This window comes from Elephantulus edwardii, unplaced genomic scaffold, assembly GCF_000299155.1.
Source record: "Elephantulus edwardii isolate Elephantulus edwardi_28Jun2011 unplaced genomic scaffold, EleEdw1.0 scaffold00208, whole genome shotgun sequence".
Taxonomy (NCBI): Eukaryota; Metazoa; Chordata; class Mammalia; order Macroscelidea; family Macroscelididae; genus Elephantulus; species Elephantulus edwardii.
Window position 1 is genome coordinate 3,961,702 of NW_006399958.1, and position 21,727 is coordinate 3,983,428.

At 50.3% G+C, this 21,727-nt stretch overlaps 1 protein-coding gene across 1 annotated transcript in view; it reads left to right on the forward strand.

Annotated features, from left to right (window-relative positions):
• The window catches only part of LOC102844285 (zinc finger protein 845-like), a 46,238-nt gene extending 28,598 nt beyond the window's left edge, over positions 1–17,640 (forward strand). Inside the window, exons 4-6 of the mRNA XM_006897383.1 lie at positions 6,491–7,311; positions 7,396–7,566; positions 17,289–17,640. Coding sequence (XP_006897445.1) covers positions 6,491–7,311; positions 7,396–7,566; positions 17,289–17,640 — 1,344 coding nt within the window. The remainder of the gene's footprint in view (positions 1–6,490; positions 7,312–7,395; positions 7,567–17,288) is intronic.
• Positions 17,641–21,727: the final 4,087 nt, after the last annotated feature.

Consider the following 21,727-nt stretch of genomic DNA (forward strand, 5'->3'; position numbering starts at 1 on the left):
GAATGTGCTCAGTGCTCACAGTGGCATGTCCGTGTGTCCGTCCTGTCGTGGGATGCTGTCCTGGGAATGTGCTCAGTGCTGACAGTGGCATGTCCGCGCCGTCAAGTTCACTCACACGCAGCCCAGGGTCTTCCCCCAGTCTCCTCTCGACTCCACACAGACACCATCACTCTCTATTAGTGGGTCCTAATAGCTGGATGTATTACTAGCTGTGCATCTGAAGGCTGGACAGAGACTAAAGATGATGACAGAAGAGGAATCGATGCCTTTGAGCTGTGATGCTGGAGAAGAGTATTGAACAGACTGCCAAGAGAAGAAACAGGTCTTTCCTAGAGAGAGAGAAACGAGGTTGCTCCTTTCAAGGCAAAGATTGTGAAGCTCTGTCTGACATACTTTGGGCATGATGCCAGGAGGGACCAGTCCTTGGAGGAGAACATCAGGCTTGGAAGACGACGCTGGAGGAAATGGATGGACGTAGTGACTATAGCAGTGGGGACAGTGTCAGAGACATTGAGGTTGGCTCAGTGCAGGGCAGGGTTCAGAGCTATTCAGAGCCGCTGTGTGTCGGAGTTGACTTTGACGTCAAATAACAACGGTATCTGGACAATTGCAGAGAAGGAGACCGCACTCCACCTGATTTTATAGGACATTGGAGCCTTGCAAGTAAATCAGTATCATTCTGGCTCTGAAATGATTTCTGATTCAGAATGAATGACTTAGTAATTGACAGCTGTGAGTCCCCTCATGTGGCCTTTGTGCCCCAAGTTTGGGGTGGCATAGGGAGGGGAGCAGCTTGAGAGGGGGATTCCTGCTTCATTGGGCCTTTTCTGGAAACACTGTGAACAGCTTGGTGATGCGTCACCCTGTTTGCCTTGGCTTGGTGAGGGTAGACTGGGCGAGAGTAGGCTGGACATTGGTAGGCTGGGTGAGGTTAGTCCGGGAGTTGGGCAGTTCCTGGGGCACCAGAGAGTGGCTGGGCTCTGACCCCACTGAGAGGATTGGTTGGGCTTCACCTGGCAGGTTTTTCTGTGAAATCCTGTGTTTCCCTTGAGCGTGGATTACCAGCATTTCTGTGGCGGCTGAGGCCCCTAAGTTACCTGTAGGAATTGTTGACCTGACTTTGATCATGTCCTGGTGGTAACAACCTTCAGTAAACCCATTGACCCTCTGGAAGGCACAGTACAGACCTGCCTCGTCTTCCTCTCCTGGGTCGAGCTGCAGTTTGGAACTACCGGCCGTTAACTTAGCCGCCGAGTATTTGAAACCCCCAGTGTCACCAGCACACCTGTGTTCTTCTGGAAGGTTTGGTGATGTCACGTAGGTCTGGAAAGATCTCATGCGCAGATGTGCTGATAATAATTATTAATGGAAACATTGGCTATTTCTAGAGGTTCTGTGGGGGTGAGCTACCTTTTAAAATACTTTTAAAAATATTATTATTTTTTTTTTAATTTTTCTACTCGGCTCCACAGTCAACACTCTTGGCACCAGCAGCCAGGAAATAAAAAAACGTATTGCAATGGAAAAGTCTGCTGTTAGGGACCTCTCTAAAGTTGATCTCTAGAGCAACGGTGTGTCTCTGGAGACTAAGGTGCATCTGATACAGGCCATGGTCTTTGCAATCACTTGTTATGCATCAGAGAGTTGGACAATGACTAAGGAGGATAGAAGGAGAATTGATGCCTTTGAGCTGTGGTGCTGGAGAAGAGTATTGACTACCATGGACTGCCAAGAAAACAGATTCACCCTGGAGAGAGTTAAACCGGGTGGCTCCTTGGAGGCAAGGATTCTGGGGCTTCGTCCGACATACTTTGGGCATGTGGCAAGGAGGGACAGGTCCTTGGAGAGAGACGTCATGCTTGGGAGGGTGGAGGGACAGCACAGGAGGGGAAGGCCCTCTATGAGGTGGATTGATTCAGTGACTGGGGTAATCGGGATGCATGTATCGGACACAGTGAGATTGGCACAGGATAGAGCAGAATTTAGGGCTGTTGTACACAGGGTCGCTAAGAGTCGGAAGTGACTGGATGGCACAGAACAACAACAACAACAATCTCTTCAAGGAACTGCTGCTGGCCTAGATCTTTTTATTATTGTTGTTGTTGCTGGCCTAGATTTTATTACTGTTATTGCTGTTATTGTTGTTGGTATTATTATTATTTCAGGTCCTTAATGTATGAGCTTATTGCTCTCGAGTTGGAACCAACTCATAGCTGATCTTCCAGCAGGTTTTCAGAGGCTGTAAATCGCACAGGAAGCGACTGCCCATCTTTCTTTCCTGCAGAGCAGCTGGTGGATTCGAACCATGTGCCTTTGGGATGGCAGCGCCACTCTTTACCCACTAGGCTGTCAGAGCTCCCTAAGTGAATGTGCAATGACCGTGGGTTTTCTAATCTTTGATTGCTTTTCTGATTAGTAGAATAAACATTTGCTACCGTCAGTAGATTATTAGTACAAAGCACGTTAATAGATTGTGTGTGTGAGTGCTCAGATCTATTGATCTTGTGTCCAGCGTTTGGTGTCAGATGTTCTTCCTGGTGTATCTCAGTCAACATCTCCCTCATGCTGTATCTCTTTCTTAACTTCCAGATTCTTTGGGCTCTTGTCTCAAGCTCAAGGTCTGGGCTCAGCCTCAGGGTCAAGGTGCTCGCTTACTTATTTTACCCAGAGCACCGTTTCTCAGTCCCTGTGATAACAGACTTCACCTCTGCAAAGCAGGACGAGATACAGATCTTTTTAAGATGCTCATGGTTAATATACTGTTCATGTGAGTTAATCCATGTCACGTCTCTGGAATAACAGTTGAGGCATGATAAGCCATTACTCACTGTCATCGTTGAATGAATCGTGGCAGCGACCCCCCCGTCAGGTTTCTGAGGCTGTAAGCGTTTAGGGGAGGGGACTGTTTTATTTCTGAAGAACAGGAGGCAGATTCAGACCGTGGAGATTTTAGTCTGTGCTGCTCCCTTTTGCACGACCCCATGAGGGCCCTTCAGAGCATTGGTTCTGCTTTTTGCCTCCTCCTCATGACCTTTCTCCGGAGCCACAGAAGACTTTGCTGTCCTTGAACGTACCACCCTTGCTTTCTCACCTTCTCAGAATGACCCCCTCGGTGTGCATCACAGCGTCCAGCTCCTCTGCAGAGGCTGCTCTGTGGGGATTCTTCTCACCTGCCTATTCATTCCCGTTCTTGTCCACACAAAAATGCCAGCCCCGGGGTTTAAGGGACTTCTAAGCTTCTGGTGGAAAAGTGTAATAAAAGCAAATAGAGGCAGCTGCTGTTGGCTGCTTCAGGGTGAGCCCTGCGTTGGAATGGGTGACTCCATGACCAGTGGAAGGACACTCTAGTGGACGGACCATTGTGATTTCAGGGCTTTTGCTGCCTGATCCTTGACAGGTACTCTGCCAAGCGTTTCGTCCTGAAACAAAATCAAGGGTGTATCACTTGCTCAGCATAATTGTAGGTGGAGCTTGTAGAACTTTCATGTCAACGGAATTGATTCTTAGACTGACCTCTCTTTCGTTTTACATGGAAAAAAATTTTCTGTGGCCTCCCTATGTCCACAGGTTAAGACATGTCTTTCCTTATAGGACCTGTTGACGTTCAAGGATGTGGCCGTAGCATTCTCTCCGGAGGAGTGGGCCTGCCTGGGTCCTGGCCAGCGGGCTCTGTACTGGGACGTGATGCTGGAGAACTACAGCAACCTCGTCTCCCTCGGTGAGCTAACCTTCCCCCCCAGAAGTTTCCATCTGCCCGGTGTGTCCCCGCGTTCTCCCTTGGAGGCTCTTGCCCACTTAGACAGACGATGAAATCTCTGTTGTTAAGATAATACTGAATTTGATGCAGAGGTTGAGAAGCTGCGTAATGTAGCAGCTGGTCCTCATGCCTTCCCCTTTCTTCACATCCACACACAGTTCACACTCGGTAGTCTTGATTCCAGAGCTTGTGTGGTGGACACAGGGCCACGTGGGTACATTTTAATACCTGCAGGTCTCCTGTGCCATTGAGTCGGAGGTTCCCGGAAAAGAGCTAGCTAGAGCTCCGCATATTTATAACATTCTCTGAGCGTTCTGGAGGGAGCTGTCCGTGCAGACGTTTAAAAAAAAAACCAAAGACTATTTCCGTGGAGCCTCGTAATGCTCTTGGACTGGGATCTAGAGAGGTTTCAGTGCCTCATGCGCTTTGTTTGTCTGTTTCGAGCAGAAGTCTCTCTCTCCGAGATGAATATCATCTCCATCCTGAAGCAGGGGACAGGACCCTGGAACATGGACAAGACGAATGTGGAAAATGACCCAGGTAGGTGGGCAGGCGTCCACCAGAGAGCACAGGTAGTGGCGGCAGATGGTTGGGGAAGAAGCGACACCACTGAATGTTCCTTGGGAAACTCTCCCCCGATGGGAACACGCAAGTGGCTTTCTTGTGAACTCGCACGGGAGAGTTCTTCCCTCGCCTCCCTACCGCTGCTGTTAACCAGCCTCTTCAGATGTGTGGATGTTCACCCTCCTGTCAACCCAGTGACAGCCCAGGTCGTCAGAGACACAGGCAGCTCCCCACCCTCTGGTCCCCATAAGCTCTTCAGAGCTGTGGGTTTAAGAGTGGTGGGGTTCTAGGTCTCCTTGCGCCCATAGCTTCTCCTTCTGGGCTTGATTCCGCCCACGGCTCAGGTCGTAGTTCAGCCAGGTCAGAGCTTAGACCCCAGGACAGACCACATGGCCTTCTCCATCCGTGTACTTGCGAGACCCTCTCATCGGGTGAGACAGCATCGGCCGTTTTCCCATTGTCTGTGGCACCCCAGCCAACTGCATGACGCTCAGTCAAGCCTTGTCTGTCTGTCGGCCTCAGCTGCATCTTCAGTTCTGCTTGTCCTGATGCCAAGGGTGTATATACTAGGTATGGACTCCCTTTGCCTGGCCTTTTTCGGGGCAGACCAACTCCTGCTGCTGACGTGGTAAAGATTCAGACCCTCAGACCATTTCATTGTGCTCACGCGAAACACGCCCCTAGACCGAGAAGCCGTAGTGCCGGCAGGACAGAGCGGCGCTGCGTGGTTGCCTCCAGCAACGTGCCGATGGGTCTGCTGGGCTTTGGTCTTGGCTGGCCGCGATAGCTTGGTTTTGTTTGGTGGTTTTTTGGGGTTTTTTTCCCCTCCCTTGGTTTCTGTTTAAGTAACTTGAATTATGTCTTTTTCTCTCTGCTTCATAAGGAGTCCTGTTAACTTTGTGTCGTAAACATTTGAAAGTGGTGATGAAGTTTGACAACTCTGCATGGTTGTTTTTTGGTGCCGTCGAGTCGTAGATGACTCATAGAGACCCTATGAACGAACGGCCTGAGCACTGTTCGTACATAGAGTTTCCGGAGGCAAGCCATTTTGGAAGTGGATGCCGCTCCTGCTTCCAGGCTTGATTTAGTCGGGAAGCTCCAGCCAACACTGTCCACCATGGGTGCCCATTACCACGATTGGCACATCACTGTCACAGTCTTCAGCATCACAGCAACCACGAGTTACCTCTGTACAGCAACGCACAGACCAGTGCTGTACCACCTAGAAGAACGTTTGACAGGAAAACAATTTGAACCTGCATTATAAACGTTATTTTTGAGATGATTAGGGTCTTTTTTAAATAGAAGTGCTTTTTCTAACAGTAGCTAATGGACACGGGTTCTTTGTATCTTCTAGGTGACCCCACTCCGCACATGTCTGAGGAATCCCCCCCAAAAGAGGTCGCTGACAAAGGGGCATTGTCAGACAGGCGTGACTGTCGTGGCGCTGGGGACTGCGACTCGGGACCAGACAGGGACACTGCCCCAGAGCTTCGGCGGGGAGAGGATGACCGGGCCTTGGCCGTGGCCCGGGATGAGGGGCTCACGCTCGACGGAGCTGAAGGAGGCGAACGCCGAGCAGACCTTGAAAATAAGCTTGGACTCAGCTGCGCGTCCCCTGCCCCTGGGCTCCAACACCGGTTCCGGGTCGGGGAGAAGACCTACGTCTGTAAGGAGGATGACCGGGCCTTGGCCGTGGCCCGGGATAAGGGGCTCACGCTCGATGGAGCTGAAGGAGGCGAACGCCGAGCAGACCTTGAAAATAAGCTTGGACTCGGCTGCGCGTCCCCTGCCCCTGGGCTCCAACACCGGTTCCGGGTCGGGGAGAAGACCTACGTCTGTAAGCAGGTGGACAGCTCCCCCAGCAGCCTTCCCTCCGCCTCGCTCTTCGAACGCAGCGTCAGAACCAACCTCTTCAACGGCTTTGGGGAGGTCTTTATGCATCCGTCGTTCCTCCCCGAACCGAAGGCGACCGTGGCCGGACAACTGTACGGTGGCTACAACGAGTGCGCGGTGGATTTCAGCCAGAGGTCAGTGTTCAGCAGCCTGCAGGCAATTCCTTCTGTGCAGAAACTCTACGGAGGCGACAAGCGCGGCCCGGCCTGCGGGTACGGGGCCAAGGCGGCCCCCACGGTGGAGACCCCGTACAAGTGCGAGGTGTGCGGCAAGTTCTTCCGGCAGAACTCGAACCTGGCCAACCACCTGCGGATCCACACGGGGGAGAAGCCGTACACGTGCAGCGACTGCGGCAAGGCCTTTCGCTGGCGCTCGGTCCTCACCAAGCACCAGCGCATCCACACGGGCGAGAAGCCCTACAAGTGCGCCGTGTGCGACAAGGCCTTCATCCAGAGGGCCAACCTGGTGAAGCACCACCGTATCCACACCGGCGAGAAGCCCTACAAGTGCGGCGAGTGCGGCAAGGCCTTCATCAACAACTCGAGCCTCGTGGAGCACCAGCGCATACACACCGGCGAGAAGCCCTACAAGTGCGGCGACTGCGGCAAGGCCTTCAAGTGGGGCTCCAACCTCACCAGCCACCAGCGGACGCACAACGGGGAGAAGCTGTTCAAGTGCAACGTGTGCGGCAAGTACTTCACGCAGAACTCCAGCCTCATCACCCACTACCGCATCCACACGGGCGAGAAGCCCTACGAGTGCACGTACTGCGGCAAGGCCTTCATCCACAACTCGAGCCTGGTGGAGCACCAGCGCATCCACACCGGCGAGAAGCCCTACAAGTGCAGCCAATGCAGCAAGACCTTCAAGTGGGGCTCGGTGTTCGCCAAGCACCAGCGCATCCACACCGGCGAGAAGCCCTATCAGTGCGACGTGTGCCGCAAGCTCTTCACGCAGAGCTCCAGCCTCACGACCCACTACAGGATCCACACCGGCGAGAAGCCTTACGAGTGCAACGAGTGCGGCCAGGCCTTCATCCACAGCTCCAGCCTCGTGTACCACCAGAAAAGTCACTTCGGAGAGAAAAGTTACAAGCGCACCCGGTGCACACAGACGTTCCCCCAAAACGCAAGCTTCCTGGAGCCTCAAAGTGTCCCTCCCGCAGAGGGACCCTACAGATGTGACGGGTGTGGGAAGGAGTTCCTGCATTCATACCAGTTAGCGCACGAGAGGACACCCACCGGGGAGAAGAGATACAAATGCAATGAGTGTTGGAAGGCCTTCGACGTGGCCCACCTGCCGCTGGACATCCCGGAATCCATGCTGGAGCGAGATTACGTCGAGGCAAAGTATGTGGCGGGGTCCCTGGGAGGATCGAATGGGTAGAGGGCCAGCTGCTGCGTGAGCAGCGGAGGGCTCGAGCCCACCGAGAGGCCACTTGTCGAGAACCCTGGTGATCCACTTCTGAAAGTGCCCGCTTGACCAGGCAGCGGAGCACGGAAGTGCCCTGACACTCGTGTCGCCATAACTTAAGCGTTGGCTCAGAGGTACCCGGGAACGTCGGTTCAAAGCTCCTACTTAACAAACACCATTTACATTTGGTCCTCCTGTTATTTTTTTTTCTTCTTCTTCCCACCAGATATATTTTAATTTATCTATTTAATCGACTTGTCTTCCAGCAGGAATGTGGAAAATACAGAACACAGAAGGGTACATTTGAAAAAGTTGGGACATGAAAACTTCACCCTCGGTCCTGCTAAAAGTCAGTCCCTGAAAATCTTGAGTTTAGTGAAGCAATACAAAAATGGTGAATGTTCATGAGCTTCCTTTTAAGAATGAGTATAAAGAAATGGAATATTTTGAAGTTCCTCTCCTATAAATAACGTTAAGCGTATCTTGAATAATTTTCCCTTATTTTCCTTGGTGGCCAGTCTGTAGGAATAAGACAGGCGCTGATTATCTGTTACGTTTCTGTTGTGTGGCGTCCAGTCAGAACCCACTCGTAAATGACCCTCCGGTGGGTTTTTAAGAGACTCTAACTCACACAGGACGAGACTGCCCTTCTCTTTTTCCCAAGGAGCACCAAGTGGATTCGAACCACCTGCCTCTGCATTGGCGGCTCGACTCTTTATCCCCTAAGCCCCCCAGAGCATCCTCTGATCTTCCTAGGACTGCCTTAAAATAACACAAACCGCAGAAAATTCTCCATTCAGGGAGCGAGAAGTCCAAAATGAAGATTATCAGCAGGGTTGATTCTCTGGAGGGTTCTAAGAGCTGTATAAATCGTGCCTCCCCAGCTCCTGGTGATGGCCAGTCATCTGTGGTTTGCACATGCGCGATTCCATTCTGGGCCTCCCATCCTCATCTGGCAACCACGTGTGTGTGTGTGTCTGTCTGTCTTTTCTTAAAAAGACACCCGCCAAAGAGACAAGGGTCCACCCTTACCATCTGACTAATAACATTAGCCATGATTTCTAACGTGGTCACTTTGGCCATGACACGCTTTCTTAACGTGGTCACTTTCACGGGGCCAGAAGCTAAGTCAGTTAAGACTCGTACGTCGTACATACCTTAGTGAGGTGACAAGTCCACATACAGCAGAATCCCCATCAAAACAAAAATTCTTTTGATTCCACACATCAAGGGGTGTGAAAATGTTTCTTCAAAGTGAGATCAGGAAGGTCGTCTGGCTTCACTTTCAGTGGTACCTAAGGAAAGGGCTGCTGGGAGCCTCTCTTCATGGGGATTAACCTTCCTGATGGTGACAGAAGAGAAACTACTTGGGTTTTTTGTTTTGTTTTGTTTTGATTTGTTTTATTGCGCTTGCCCAGATGTGGACCAGGAGGGGATCTGAACCCTGCCCTGTCCTGTGACTCTTAGTAATGACTGTTGTCATTATTCAGATGGTTTTGGTTTTTTATTTAAAAAAAAAAAAGTCCTTTTTCTTAAGTTCTTCTAGAACCTCCAGAGCCCTTGGTTGGGGAATAAACCCACAATTTCCTTATGACACTTGGTAGCTTGACACGTGACCTTCCTGCCGCACACACGGGCCCCTCTGTGAGTGCAAGTCCCTATAAAATGGTTTTCAAGAAATTGCCTAAAATAGCTTTTCTAGTTTCATGAGAATTAACCTCTAGAGAAGTGTGTTCCTAAGTTATGTTACATGAGTCAGTAATTTTGCTAGAACAGCCATTCCCTCCACTCCCCAAAAGGCTCTGAATATAGCCCATTGAGGAGATTATCGTGTCAAGAAATCGGAGTTACGTTCCAATTCCCTGCCTTCGAGTTGCTTGTATTCGACTGAGATTAAGTCAGCAATAACTGAGTATAATAGATTAAGTACAACAAAAGTGTGTGACACACAGTCTCAGAGTGACAGGCGGTACTGAGTTTGCAGGTTTGCTCAATGTATGCAGCATGTGTGAGCATTTTTATTTGCACAGAACCCCGAGATAATGGAAGGATTGGGCCAGGCGAGAAATGTTGGTCCTGGTCAAAGTCTTGGCAGGTGAAGCGTGCCTCCTCTTTGCCGTTCTTGGTATGCAGGCAAGGCCTTGGCATTTTTTTGGAGAAGCTGCAGTCAGGGACTTGGCCACGCATCTCCAGAGCACCTGCAAGCAGGACCTCTTTTTTGGCCTCAGTAAAGACATCCTAGGTAAGGCCTGATGTCAGTCCCCTGCTCTGCATCAGAAGAGCTGAACACGAATGACAGGAGAAGAGTTGGTGCCTTTGAGCTGTGGTGTTGGAGAAGAGCACTGAACATCCCAAGAGAACAAACATATGTTCTGGGAAAGTGCAAAGATGGCCAAGCTGCGTCTTTGATACTCTGGACACGTAGCGAGGCGAAACTGTTCCTTGGAAAGGGACCTCATGCTTGGAGGGGCAGCGCAGGAGAGGAAGACCCCCACGGCGATGGACGGACAGGGTGACTTCACCAGTGGGCTGGACGGCACAGGATAGGGCAGGGACTCAGGTTCACTGTTTATGGGGTCGCTGGGCATTGTACTCAAAGGTATCTAACAACAACAACAAACAGAGGCCTAGCTTGTTCGCTTGCGCTGTCTCAGCCGGTAAACAAAGGTTTTCACTCTGCCTTGCATTCTGGTTCATTATCCTATGGACCCCCTCCATGCCTGATTCCTCTGTTGAGGACAGAGGTAACTTCCAGTTTGGGCACACACTTAACACTGCTTGAAGGACAGGACTGCATGCAGGTGAAGGGTGCGGCACTGACAGCACTGACCACTGCCGTCTGTGTAAAGCCATTCTGGCAGCTGCCACTTTGTGTTACTTTGTGTCACTGTGTCTATATGCATTGTTGTTTCTTTTTAACAAGAACACAAGTCATCTTAGAAAGTTTAACACAGACGCAAGGAGACCCATTATCATAGCAAACTCAAGATAACCGAGTCCCAGGTAGAGAGAATGGATGGCCAAGTTCATTTACGACAAGGTCTGTGTCTGGGTGGGCTTCAGGGTCAGCCTGGGGATAATGAACTAGTAGGAAGAAAACACCATTTGTGAGAATCTTACAAAGGATGTGACTGATGCCTGTTCTCAGAGGCGTGCGGGCCTGTGGTGACACACACTGCTTTGTGGGGGAGTGATGGTTTATGTCACAGTATTGCTGATCAGCGATGATCTCCGATCCCTTGTCTGCTTTGACGTTATTTCATTCCTTGCGCTTGGGATTCTCTGTGTGTGACTTGCGCCTTGTTTTTGCTGTTTGGGTGAGAGATGAGTGCTCACGCCTGTGTAGCTTGAGCTTACAGGTCCCGGTTCAAATCCTGCCTCTCACATTTTCTTTCTGTATGAATTAGTGCTGGATTAAAGCATACATTGTTGTTGAGTACCAGAGAGTCAGAACTGACCCATACCTGACCCTCTGGCGGTTTTCAGAGGCAGTTAATCACATGGGAGGAGACTGCCCATCCTTCTCCTATGAAGCAGCTGGTGGCTTCGAACTTCATGCCTTTGGGGTTGCAGCTCAGCTTCTTGCGAATAGGTGACTGGAGCATTAGTGGGCCCTAGAATTGATGCCTTTGAGCTTTGGCCCTGGAGAAGAGTACTGAATATACAGTGGACTGCTAGGAAAACAAACTAGTCCTGGAGAGGGTAAAACCAGGTTGCTCCTTGGAGGCAAGGATTCTGAAGCTCCGTCTGACATACTTTGGACATGTTGCAAGGAGGGACCAGTCCTTGGGGAGGGACGTCATGCTTGGAAGGGTGGAGGGACGGCGCAGGAGAAGAAGATCCTTTATGAGGTGGTTTGATTCAGTGACTGGGGTAATGAGGGTAGATGTGTCAGAGACAGTAAGGTTGGAGAAGAAGATCCTTTATGAGGTGGTTTGATTCAGTGACTGGGGTAATGAGGGTAGATGTGTCAGAGACAGTAAGGTTGGCACAGGATAGAGCAGGGTTCAGGGCTGTTGTACATAGGGTCACTATGAGTTGCACGTGACTTGTTGGCACATAACAACAACAAATGTAGATAATTTCCAGTGCCCTCTCTTCCGCTTACTCATGCATTCAAAGGAGTGTGATATATGTATACTTGTATATTTGTGTGTGTCTTAGCCATCCATGATGTAATAATGTCTTTTAAAGATGCAACCATGATAACAATTGAATGTCAAAGCGATGTATCTCATTTATTGGAATGACATGAACTGGATTATATATATATAAAAAAAGTAGTGGATGTGGGGTACTGAGAATTTTACTATATATTACATTTTCTACTAACTAAAAGAATATTTTACAGGATTAGATTAACTTATTCCCCATAATAATAGTATATAAATGTTTGCTCCATTGTATCTGCGTGTATAACAGACCTATTTTGAAGATAATGTTGTTTACAGAACTTAGGACAGAATTCTGTACGTAAACGCTAGACTGTTAATAAGTATCTTGATTGACTTCACCGCACTGGTTGACTCCTCCAAGCCCATCACGTCTGCACATCACCTGGAACTGGGGCTCCCATCGGGGTTTTACCCCAGCGTGCCCAAGACCATACTCTGGGTGGTGAGTGGGGGTGTGTTTATCACACAGAGAGCATTACTGGCCCTCCTGGCCAGAGTTACTGGATCAGCAGACTTGCCTATACAAGACAGTTAAAACGGATCAGATTCTGTCTGTCAGTGGGATCCACCCTTGCCTAGAAGTCAGTCCCTCCTGTGGGATCCGGTTGCTTGTGGAGTGAGTGTAGCAAGAGTTACACCTGACAGCCAGCTCCTGCCTCTTGTTCATTGGAAAGAAATCGCTCGCTCCCAAAAGAGCCGCCAAGATTAAGGTGTTTCCATTTCTCAGGAAAGACTGCAGAAGACAGATGTCAACAAGCCTGGACAACCTGGGACGTGGTCCATGTGGTCTCCGTGGATGTCATTCCCGGCTGGAACGTTCTTGTGTATTGGGAGCCAGTCCCAGTGTCATTCTGTGCCCTGCAGGTCCCGTCCACTGCGGCTGTCCCTTGTCCTTGTGTGCTGGGGGTGCTGTGGCCCTGGGAGGGGAGGGGGGCTCCGTGCTGGACAGCAGAGACCCCCTGATCTGTCAGCGCCCTAAGCACATGGCTCACTGGGCCATCCATCCTTGGAATTGGTGTGGGTACGCCAAGCCTGTGTGCGTTCTGTGAATAATATTTGTAATATATCTCAAAGAGCATTCAAGCACGCTAGCCTCTTTCTAGGGCTGAGAACATAATAAAGACTCACCCTCCTTCAGAAGACAGTGAAGGGAGCTGGCTTGTGCAGTGTGTCCAGACGGAGTGAGAAGAGTGTTGGGCACTGTTGGAACTTTGAACCACCTTGTGCCCGTGGCCACTTAACTGAAACCGGCCTGCTGATACAGTAATGGCCAATCGATGACGTCTGCCCACTCAAACTCACTCCCGTCAAGTTGGAACTGACCCAGACCTGACCCGCCAGTGGTTGGCTGTTTTTCCCCCCAGAGGCTGTAAATCACACGGGAGAAGGTTGCCCACCTTTCTCACAAGCAGCGGCTGGTGGATTCGAACTGCCGGAGAGGTGTGGCGTCTGAGTCAGCAGTGGGATTTCCTCTGTGCAGTCCACCAGAACTCCTTTATATGACAGTATGCATTGTTAAAACGGATGGAAAACAAGTGAGCCTCGATGTAGGCCACAATCAAAACTTCTCTTAGAAGTTGAAGGATCCAGGACGGCCTGGGGGTGCCGAATTAAGTGTTACCCATGTAGGCGGCAACCTTACCGAATGGGCTTTGGAATAACCTGGGAAGTGAGAGGAATCTTTAAGGCAGAGAAATCGCCCTGAAGTATTATGTAGCCTACTTGGTAAAGTTGCTTCTGTGGGGTTAAAGGTTTAACAGTTTGGCTTGTTAACTGCCTCTTACTGTTACACACGTGGCTGGAAAAAGGGCTAATTGATTAACTGCCTGGCAGATGGCAGGATCTAGTTGGCCCGCCGTTCAAATGGAAATCCGTAGCTGAGCATAACGAGGCCTGGGTCAGTGTCGGAGACATTAGGAAGAACTCCTTTTTAATTTCATATAGATACAGATGTCCAAGTATAGAAATGCTTACAAAGGTATGTATAGATATGAGTAAGCTCCGACTCATAGGAGTAGAACTACTCCCAGTAGAATTAAACAGGCTGGTGGCTCAGTGATAAGGAGTTGAGCTGCCAACCCAAAGGTTAGTGGTTCAAGTCCACCAGCTGCTGTGAAGGAGAAAAGATGAGCAGTCTCCTCCCCTGCAGTTCACTGCCTCCGAAAACCCTCCAGAGGGTCAACAAGGCATCAACTGAGAACGTGTAAAGAAATGATCCCTCAAGGGCAACCAACAGAGCTACCCTCCCAGATCTCGGTTTCTAACACAGTTCTCCAGGATGCAGAACCAAGGCTCCTCGGGGAGTTGGCCAGATTTAGGACAGAGGGAGTTAATGACCCACTGTGAGCCCGGAGCATCTGAGATTTGATGACGAAAGTTAGTGTAGCGAAAGGAAAGTTTCCAAACAGCTGCAGTCACAGCAATTTTAACATATAGGCAGAGCAAATACACTAATGGTAAATTATAACCCAAAATGTAAAAGCTCTCTTAAGGTCATGGAGAATTTAACAGAATTAATTACGAAGTAGGGGGAAACCTCTGAAGTCACGTTCAAATAAATTACGTAAACCTCCTCCTTTAAAGGAGAGAGAGTGTGACTCCACTTAATAGGTAGGCGTTTCCTTCAAGAGCACAGGATGTGGTGTTAACATTTCTGATACTGCTTATGGTTGTGCTCAGTCCAGTGATACAGCGTGTTCATTGAATGCTTCCTTGATAATGTGGTGAAAATGACACTTGTTTTCTCTTTTCTCCAAACCTGTGCCATCCATCCAAAGGACTGACATCACACAGATTACCAGTAGAGGGACATTATCCTGTACACCTGACCAATGCTCCTGTACACGTGACCAATACTCCTTAAAACTTAAGGTCATTGTTAGGGGTTGAACTCTGTTCCCTAAAAAATAGATGTTGTAAATCCTTACTTCTGTGGCTGTGGATGTAATCCCGTTTGGGGATGGGATGTCTTCATGTTAAGTGAGGGCAGGGTTTGGTAAAAGGTGTATTTCGAGTCTTTAAAAATATGAAAGACATCCAGCCAGGACTCTTGAGCTGAGATGGCGAAGAGATACGAAGGTTACTGGAAATGCGAGTGACAAGGACTCTCTCCAGAGCTGACACAGAGAGAAGGCCCAGGGCTTAACCTCCAGCGCCACCATGCCTCTTTTCCCTAGAGTTGGTACCCTAAATTCAGATCTCGAGCTTCCTAAGCCATGTGTGAAAATAAATTTGTTTGTTAATGCCACCAACTTTGAGTGTTTCTGTTATGAGCAGCAAATGATAACTAAGGTACTCATTAAAATCAGGGAGTGTCATTCTTTAACCTTTCCAGGCCACATACCCAAGATTGAGGGCTGAGAAAGCCTCAAGGAACTGAGCACTCAGGTTGTCAGCTTCCCAGATGCAGGAGGGATTGTTGTATACTGTCAAGTCAGAACGAACTCGTAGCTGACTCTCCAGAGGGTTTTCAGAGGCAGTAAATCACACATCAGATGTCACATCCTTCTCTGCTGAAGTAGCTGGTGGATTTCAGCTACCTTCCTTTGAACTGGCAACATAACTCCTTACCACTAAGCCACCAGAGAGATCTTTTGTAGCTGTTGCTTGCCATCAAGTCAAGCACAACTTACAGTAACTCAATGAACAAAAGACCTAATGCCTTTCCATAACTACAGTCATTTCTCAAAGTTCATAGTTTCCAGAGGCATGTGGTTTAGGAAGTGGATACCACTCCTGCTTCCCAACCTATTTTACAACTGGGAGCTCCACCAAACACTGTCCACACTGGGAAACCATTCTGGCGTTTGATATCCCACTGGTACAAGGGTCAGCATCACAGCAAACCCAGGTTACATCATAGAGCACATTGACAAAGAGTGATGTTCAGTGGAAGAGTGTTCCTCCAGATAGAACAGCATTAGTCTCATCTAGCAATGGTTAAGTGTCAAGTCAGATACGACTTAGAGGAAGCTTTGCACAAAAGACCTGAACTCTGTTCTAGAACTAACATCATTTCTGAATAGAACTCTGTTGTATAACATCATAACCAGAGCTCCCTAGGAGGGATTATTGTTGGACTGTGTAGTTGGAACCGACCTACGGCTGGCATGCCAGCAGGTTTTCAGAGGCAGTAAATCTTAGGGGAGATGTCCCATCTTCAACAGAACAGCTGGTAGACCCTAATTGTGTGCTAGTGGGTTCCTTAGGCCACCAGAGCTCCCTCTAGAAGGGACAGAAATGGAAATGATACTGTCAGGGTCTTTGAAACTACATGTTCATAAGGGCACAGTTTTGCATTTTACATTTAGTTTTGCGTTTTAGTTTTACATTTTCGTTTGCACCTCTTTCAGTGTTCTTCATTTAAAGGCCTTAAATAGATTTTAATTGCAGGAGTTATTCCTAGTTCCAGTCACTTCTGCACATCAGCTCCCCTACTCTAAGGCGGAGTGTTTGACCAACTTACGTTACCTTACCAAAAAAAACCCAGCAAACCAGCATTCAATTTAATGACCTTCAGATTAAGGAACATACGCCCTGGACCGCCAAGAGAACAAACAGGTCTGGACTAGAGAGGGTGAAACCAAGTTTCTCCTTGGAGGCTAGGATTTTAGGTTGGTTGGGGTTTTTTTTTTAAATACTAGTTTATTTACAGAATTATAATACATTGACTTCAAGAACTGGTTCTTCCTATTTCCCTCACCCCTACCCCCACTCATCAAATTGTATTTTGAAGCTCCATCTCACATACTTAGGGCAGTTGGCCAGGAGGAGAGACCAGTCCTTGGAGAAGGACATCAGTGCTCAGAAGGGTGGAAGGACAGCGAAGGAGAGGAAGACCTAGATGAGATGGATTGATTGGGGCAATTGGGGGGGGGGAGGTACCTGTGTAAGATAGTGAGACTGGCTCAGGATAGGGCAGGGGTCAGAGTTATTGTGCATAGGGACTCTATGAGTCGCAGGCAACTCAATGGCACATAACAATGTTAAGGAAAACATCACAACTACCAATGTATGTGGTTCTCAAAGCTCTTCAAACTTAGGGGATATAATAAATGTGCAAACGTGTTTCCAAATGCAACAAAAAAGAGGTTCTGTGGGAGGGACCTTCCACTCCCACGCACAACACGCCCATTCCCCCAATCCCACGCACTGGCCACCTTGTCCCTGCACTCTGACCACGCCCACTCGCGCCCGACCACGCCCATTCACCGTAGGACAGCCCTGCCCCGCCCGTTCTTTGGCCACGCCCACCCGAGCTCTGGTCCCGCCTGCTCGTGCGCCAGGCCACGCGCGCGCGCGCGCGCACACACACACACACCCCTCCCGTGACTTGGTCACGCCCATTTTCACGCCCTGGTCCCGCCTACTCCGCTCCTCTCGGACCAATTCTCTCCTCACGCCCCCTCACTGACGCCCCGGCCACGCCCACTAACTGTATGCACGCTCTGTCCCGCCCCCGTGCTTTGGCCACGCCCATTCAGTAGTTCTGGTCACGCCCACTCGCGCATCCTGGCCACGCCTACCCACTGTACACCCGCCTCCCGGGCTTTGGTCACGCCCATTCTCACGCCCTGGTCCCGCCTACTTCGCTCCTCTCCGACCCATTCTTCCTGGTCACGCCCCCTCCATGGCTCCGCCCACTCTCGCGCCTCTGTTTATACTCCCGCGCAGGGCGGACAGACAGAACTCATCTTTGGGACCTACCTCCTCCCGGGAGTTCCCAGCCCCGCACATATTACCCCTACCTGCTTTTTGTCCACCTGCTCCGCCCCTCTCATCTCGGCGCTCCGGCCACGCTCACCCCTGGCCTCCTCCCATCCTCGCGGCACCTAGGCCGCGCGCCTGCGCAGTTTAGGGCAGACGCGGAAGCGGATTGCGTGTGTTCCAGTCTCTGGGTGGTAAGTGCATTTTCTGCTTGCTTCTCGCCATCCTCCTCCTGCGTCATCAGAGAGCTTTCTGGACGTTAAAGCCCTCGCACACCTGCCCTTCCCCTCCATTCCCTGCTCCCCGCGCAGCCCTGAGGCCTCCTGATGCTTGGCTGCCACTCCACTGGGTCTGGCCTTTCTTCCCTGGGCCCCTGTCGCCAGTGCATCCTTCTTTTCCAGCTGCAAACCCTCCCCTGACCACCTTCCCTGGCAAATCTGCCTCCAGAGACTGGGAATACTCCACATCCCCCGTCCCTATTGTCGTCCCTGAAGGACAGCATGGGGGCCCGTCCTCTCCCTGCTGTCAGACTCTGAGACACCCCTCCCACCTTCCTGAGACCCTCTCCTCTCCCTGATCCCGGACTCTGAGACCCCCACTTTCCTGAGACCCCATCCTCTCCCTGATCTGAGACTCGAAGACCCCTACCTTCCTGAAACCCCCTCCTTCCTGAGAGCCCGTCTTCTCCCTGATTCTGAACTCTGATGAGACTCCCACCTTCCTGAGACCCCTCCTTCCTGAGACCCCATCCTCTCCCTGATCCCGGACTCCGAGATACCCCCACCTTCCTGAGCTTCCCTCCTCTCCCAGCTTTTGGATTCTGAGATACCCCCTCCTTCCTGGGACCCCATTCTCTCCCTGACCCCAGACTCTGAGACTTGCTCCCTGATACTGAGACCCCCACCCCTCTCCTGAGACTTCATCTTCTTCCAAGTCCAGGAGCCCTCAGACCCCCACCCTTCCTCTCTTCCCAAACCCCTTCCAGCTCCTTGCTCCCCACGTTTCACGTTCCCCTTGAAGTCCCCAAATCATCTTATGGGGAGAGGGGATCCTGTGACAGTTAATTTACCTCCTGGTAAATATGCTTTTCCTGGGCAGCAACCACATCTCATCCCAGCATCTCCATAGATGTGTGCGGAAGGAGGGGGCTGGAATGGAATGCAGCAGGAACATTGATGCATCTGTTACAAATTAGAAAACAAACATGATAGAGAGACTGTATACAGGCGGAAGAATGGAGACGGAGGCTGAACTTGTCAACAAGCCGTAAATAGCTGTTAGGTGCTAGGTGCTTTCGAGTCAACCCTGATTCATAGCGAGCCTGTAAACACAGATATGAATCTCGCCCTGTCCACTATGCTCACAATCTCTGTCCTGCTCAAGGCCATTGCTGTGGTCACTGAGTCCGTCTTGTTGAGGGCCTCCCTCTCCTTCACTGATCCCTCTGCCTCTCCCAGCATGATGTCTGTCTCCAAGGACTGGCCCCTTCTGACAGTACACCCAAAGGAAACGAGAGGAAGTTTCAGCATCTCTGCCTCGAAGAAACCCTCTCGTTGGTTACACTTCCTTCAGCGCCGTGAAAGGACTCATCATTCATTGCCACTGCATTGCAAGCAATTCATAGCTGACCCTCCAGCAGAATTTTGGAGGCTCTGACTGGCACAGGAGCAGAATGCCCCTCCTTCTCCAGCGGAGCATCTGGTGGATTCAAACCATGTGCCTTTGGGATTACAGCGCTGCTTCCTGTCACTAGGCCACCAGGGGTCGCTGGACCATAGCTTCTTGATGTTGAGACAGAAAAGAGTCCTGAGTAGATCAGAGGGAAGAATGAAGGAAGGAGCTGAGGGTTGCCAGATTGTGAGGGAAGGCAGAAAAAGAGAGAGGGAGACGGAGAGGGAGGGAGGGAAGGAGGAAAGAAAGGAGGGAGGGGCAGTGCAGATTGTGGAGATGGGGGAACAAGCAAAGAGCGAGGGGGAGCAGGGCAGGAGTAGGTCTGAACAGAGCTAGAGAGACAGAAAGACAAAGGGGTGAAGGGGCAGCAAATGAGAAGCAGAAATGGAGGAGGAAAGAAATGGTACTAAATCAGAGCCAACAAAGAGTTGAAACACAGTGAGAGGAAATCTCTTGGTCCTAGAGAAGGGGAGGCGTCCAGGTCTGGAGGAGCAGACGCTGAATGGCGAGGGGATGGTCAGGTTGTGAAGCATTTGTGCCTTTTTTTAATCTTTTATCTGAAGTTTGTGGAAACTTTGCAGAACAGACTGAGCCGTGCAAAGCTTTGCACGTGCTAGTTCTTGGTGTTGGAATGAGTGGCTGTTCTGCCCGAGGGCAGTGACATGTCATCGTCCAGCTTGGGCCACCCTCTGCCCTTTTCCTCAGATGGACAGGTTTTGCTTCTGTCAGATGCGCACAGTCACCTGTGACTGTGGCCCGTGAACAGCGGATGGAAGTCAAGCCCTGTCCCGTCCCAGCCTTACAATCCCTGCCATGCTCAGGGCTATAGTCGTATATCAGGCCGTGTCGTGGATGGTCTTCTCCTCTCCTGCCCTTTTGCTTTTCCAAGCCTGATGTCTTTTTTCAAAGACTAACTTCTCCCGCCAGCAGGCCCCAGGTATATGAGATGAAGGTGACTGGATACAGAGAGGGGTGAGATGATGCGAAGATCTGAGCCTTCAGAACCTTCCAGACCGGTGATTCTCCATCCTGTGGAGTCAGAAAGAGTCAACAGGCTCAGCGTGTTTTTAAAAGAAATCCATCAATGAGAAAATAAAAGATAGATTGCTATGGTTGTGGGAACACTGTCTCGGAAATTGTTTCGGGGTAGGAAAGAGAAACATCAGAAGATCTTAGAACTTCCAGAGCCTCTGTCACTGACCTCCAGGCCACACACACACCCCACCCTGGGTTTTGTGCCCTTCTTGGAGCCAAGAAGGAGCTCAGGTGGTGCTGTGGCGAAGGCGTCCGGCTGCTGTCCAAAAAGGTCAGCAGTTCAAACCCATCAGCTGCTCTCCAAGAAAAAGAAGAGAGTCGCCTTGTGGAAAGATGTACAGCCCTGGATACTCAGAATGGACTCTGTGGCAGTGTGTTTGGATTTGGGGCCAGTATCATCGTGATGGCCTTCACATCAGCTGGCCTCTCAGCCTGAATATCTCAAACTCAGCAACTCAAACTGTTGCCATTAAGTGAGAGCTGAGGAACAGCTGACGCTCCATTGGCTTCCTAGGCTGTAACTCGCTCCAGAGATTTGCAGAAGAGACTTTCTCCCCTCAGAGCCACTTTGGGTTAAGAGCTCAATTTCCGCAGGACTTAGCCAGCAGAGCGCCCACCCCTTGAATCTCTGTCCTCCCGCATACGCCTGTCAAATACATTTCCTTTGTTCTGATCCTGCACCCCCCCCCCCGCCCCCAGAAGGGCCTTCTCATAGCCCTCATTCCGTGTTCCAGCCACCCCCTCACTCCCACGCCTGGCCCATAATGCCTGCTCTGTTGTCTTCCTGATTTTGCCCCTGGCACTCTCTGCATCCATGAGACACAGTGGCTTCAGGGGAGAGCAGAGCCACAGGCCGTTGTGCACTGGGTGTGCCTCTTCTAGGTGGGATGCGGTCCTGGCTGCCCACCGGATTCCTGGGGCAGTCTGCACGTAAAGCTGACCCTTGAACGTCATGGGTCCTACAACCCAGGAAAAAAATAACCCCTACATCATTTACAGTTGAACCTTAAACAAGACAGACCAGGATACTAAACTTTTTTTTTTTTAATTTGTGTGTGTGTGTACCGTCAAATCAGATCTGACTGGTACAGGAGGAGATTGTTCCTCCTTTTCCAGCAAAGCATCTGGTGGATTTGAACCGCACACCTCTGGGATTGCAGTGCAGCGTCTTGCCACTAGGCCACCAGAGCTTGCCGGTACTAAACTTTTGCACAGCAAAACAAAAAAACACACCAAAAAATCCCTGTATAGTTTGCAGTTGACCCTAGAACAAAATGGGTTTGAGCTGCTTGTGTGGTCAAGAGAGTAAATGTTCCTGTGGAAACGATTGTCACAGGAGAAGATTGAGACTCGCTCTAAGGAGATACTCAAAGGTCCACTGTATACTGATTAAGCCTCCTTTCCAGAAACTTCTAGGGATTTTCTTTTGCTCGGCCTTGAGAATGCTGATGTCTCCCCAGGTGGTTTTAATATGCATCCAGCATTGAACACAGGACTTGGGGTCCTGTAT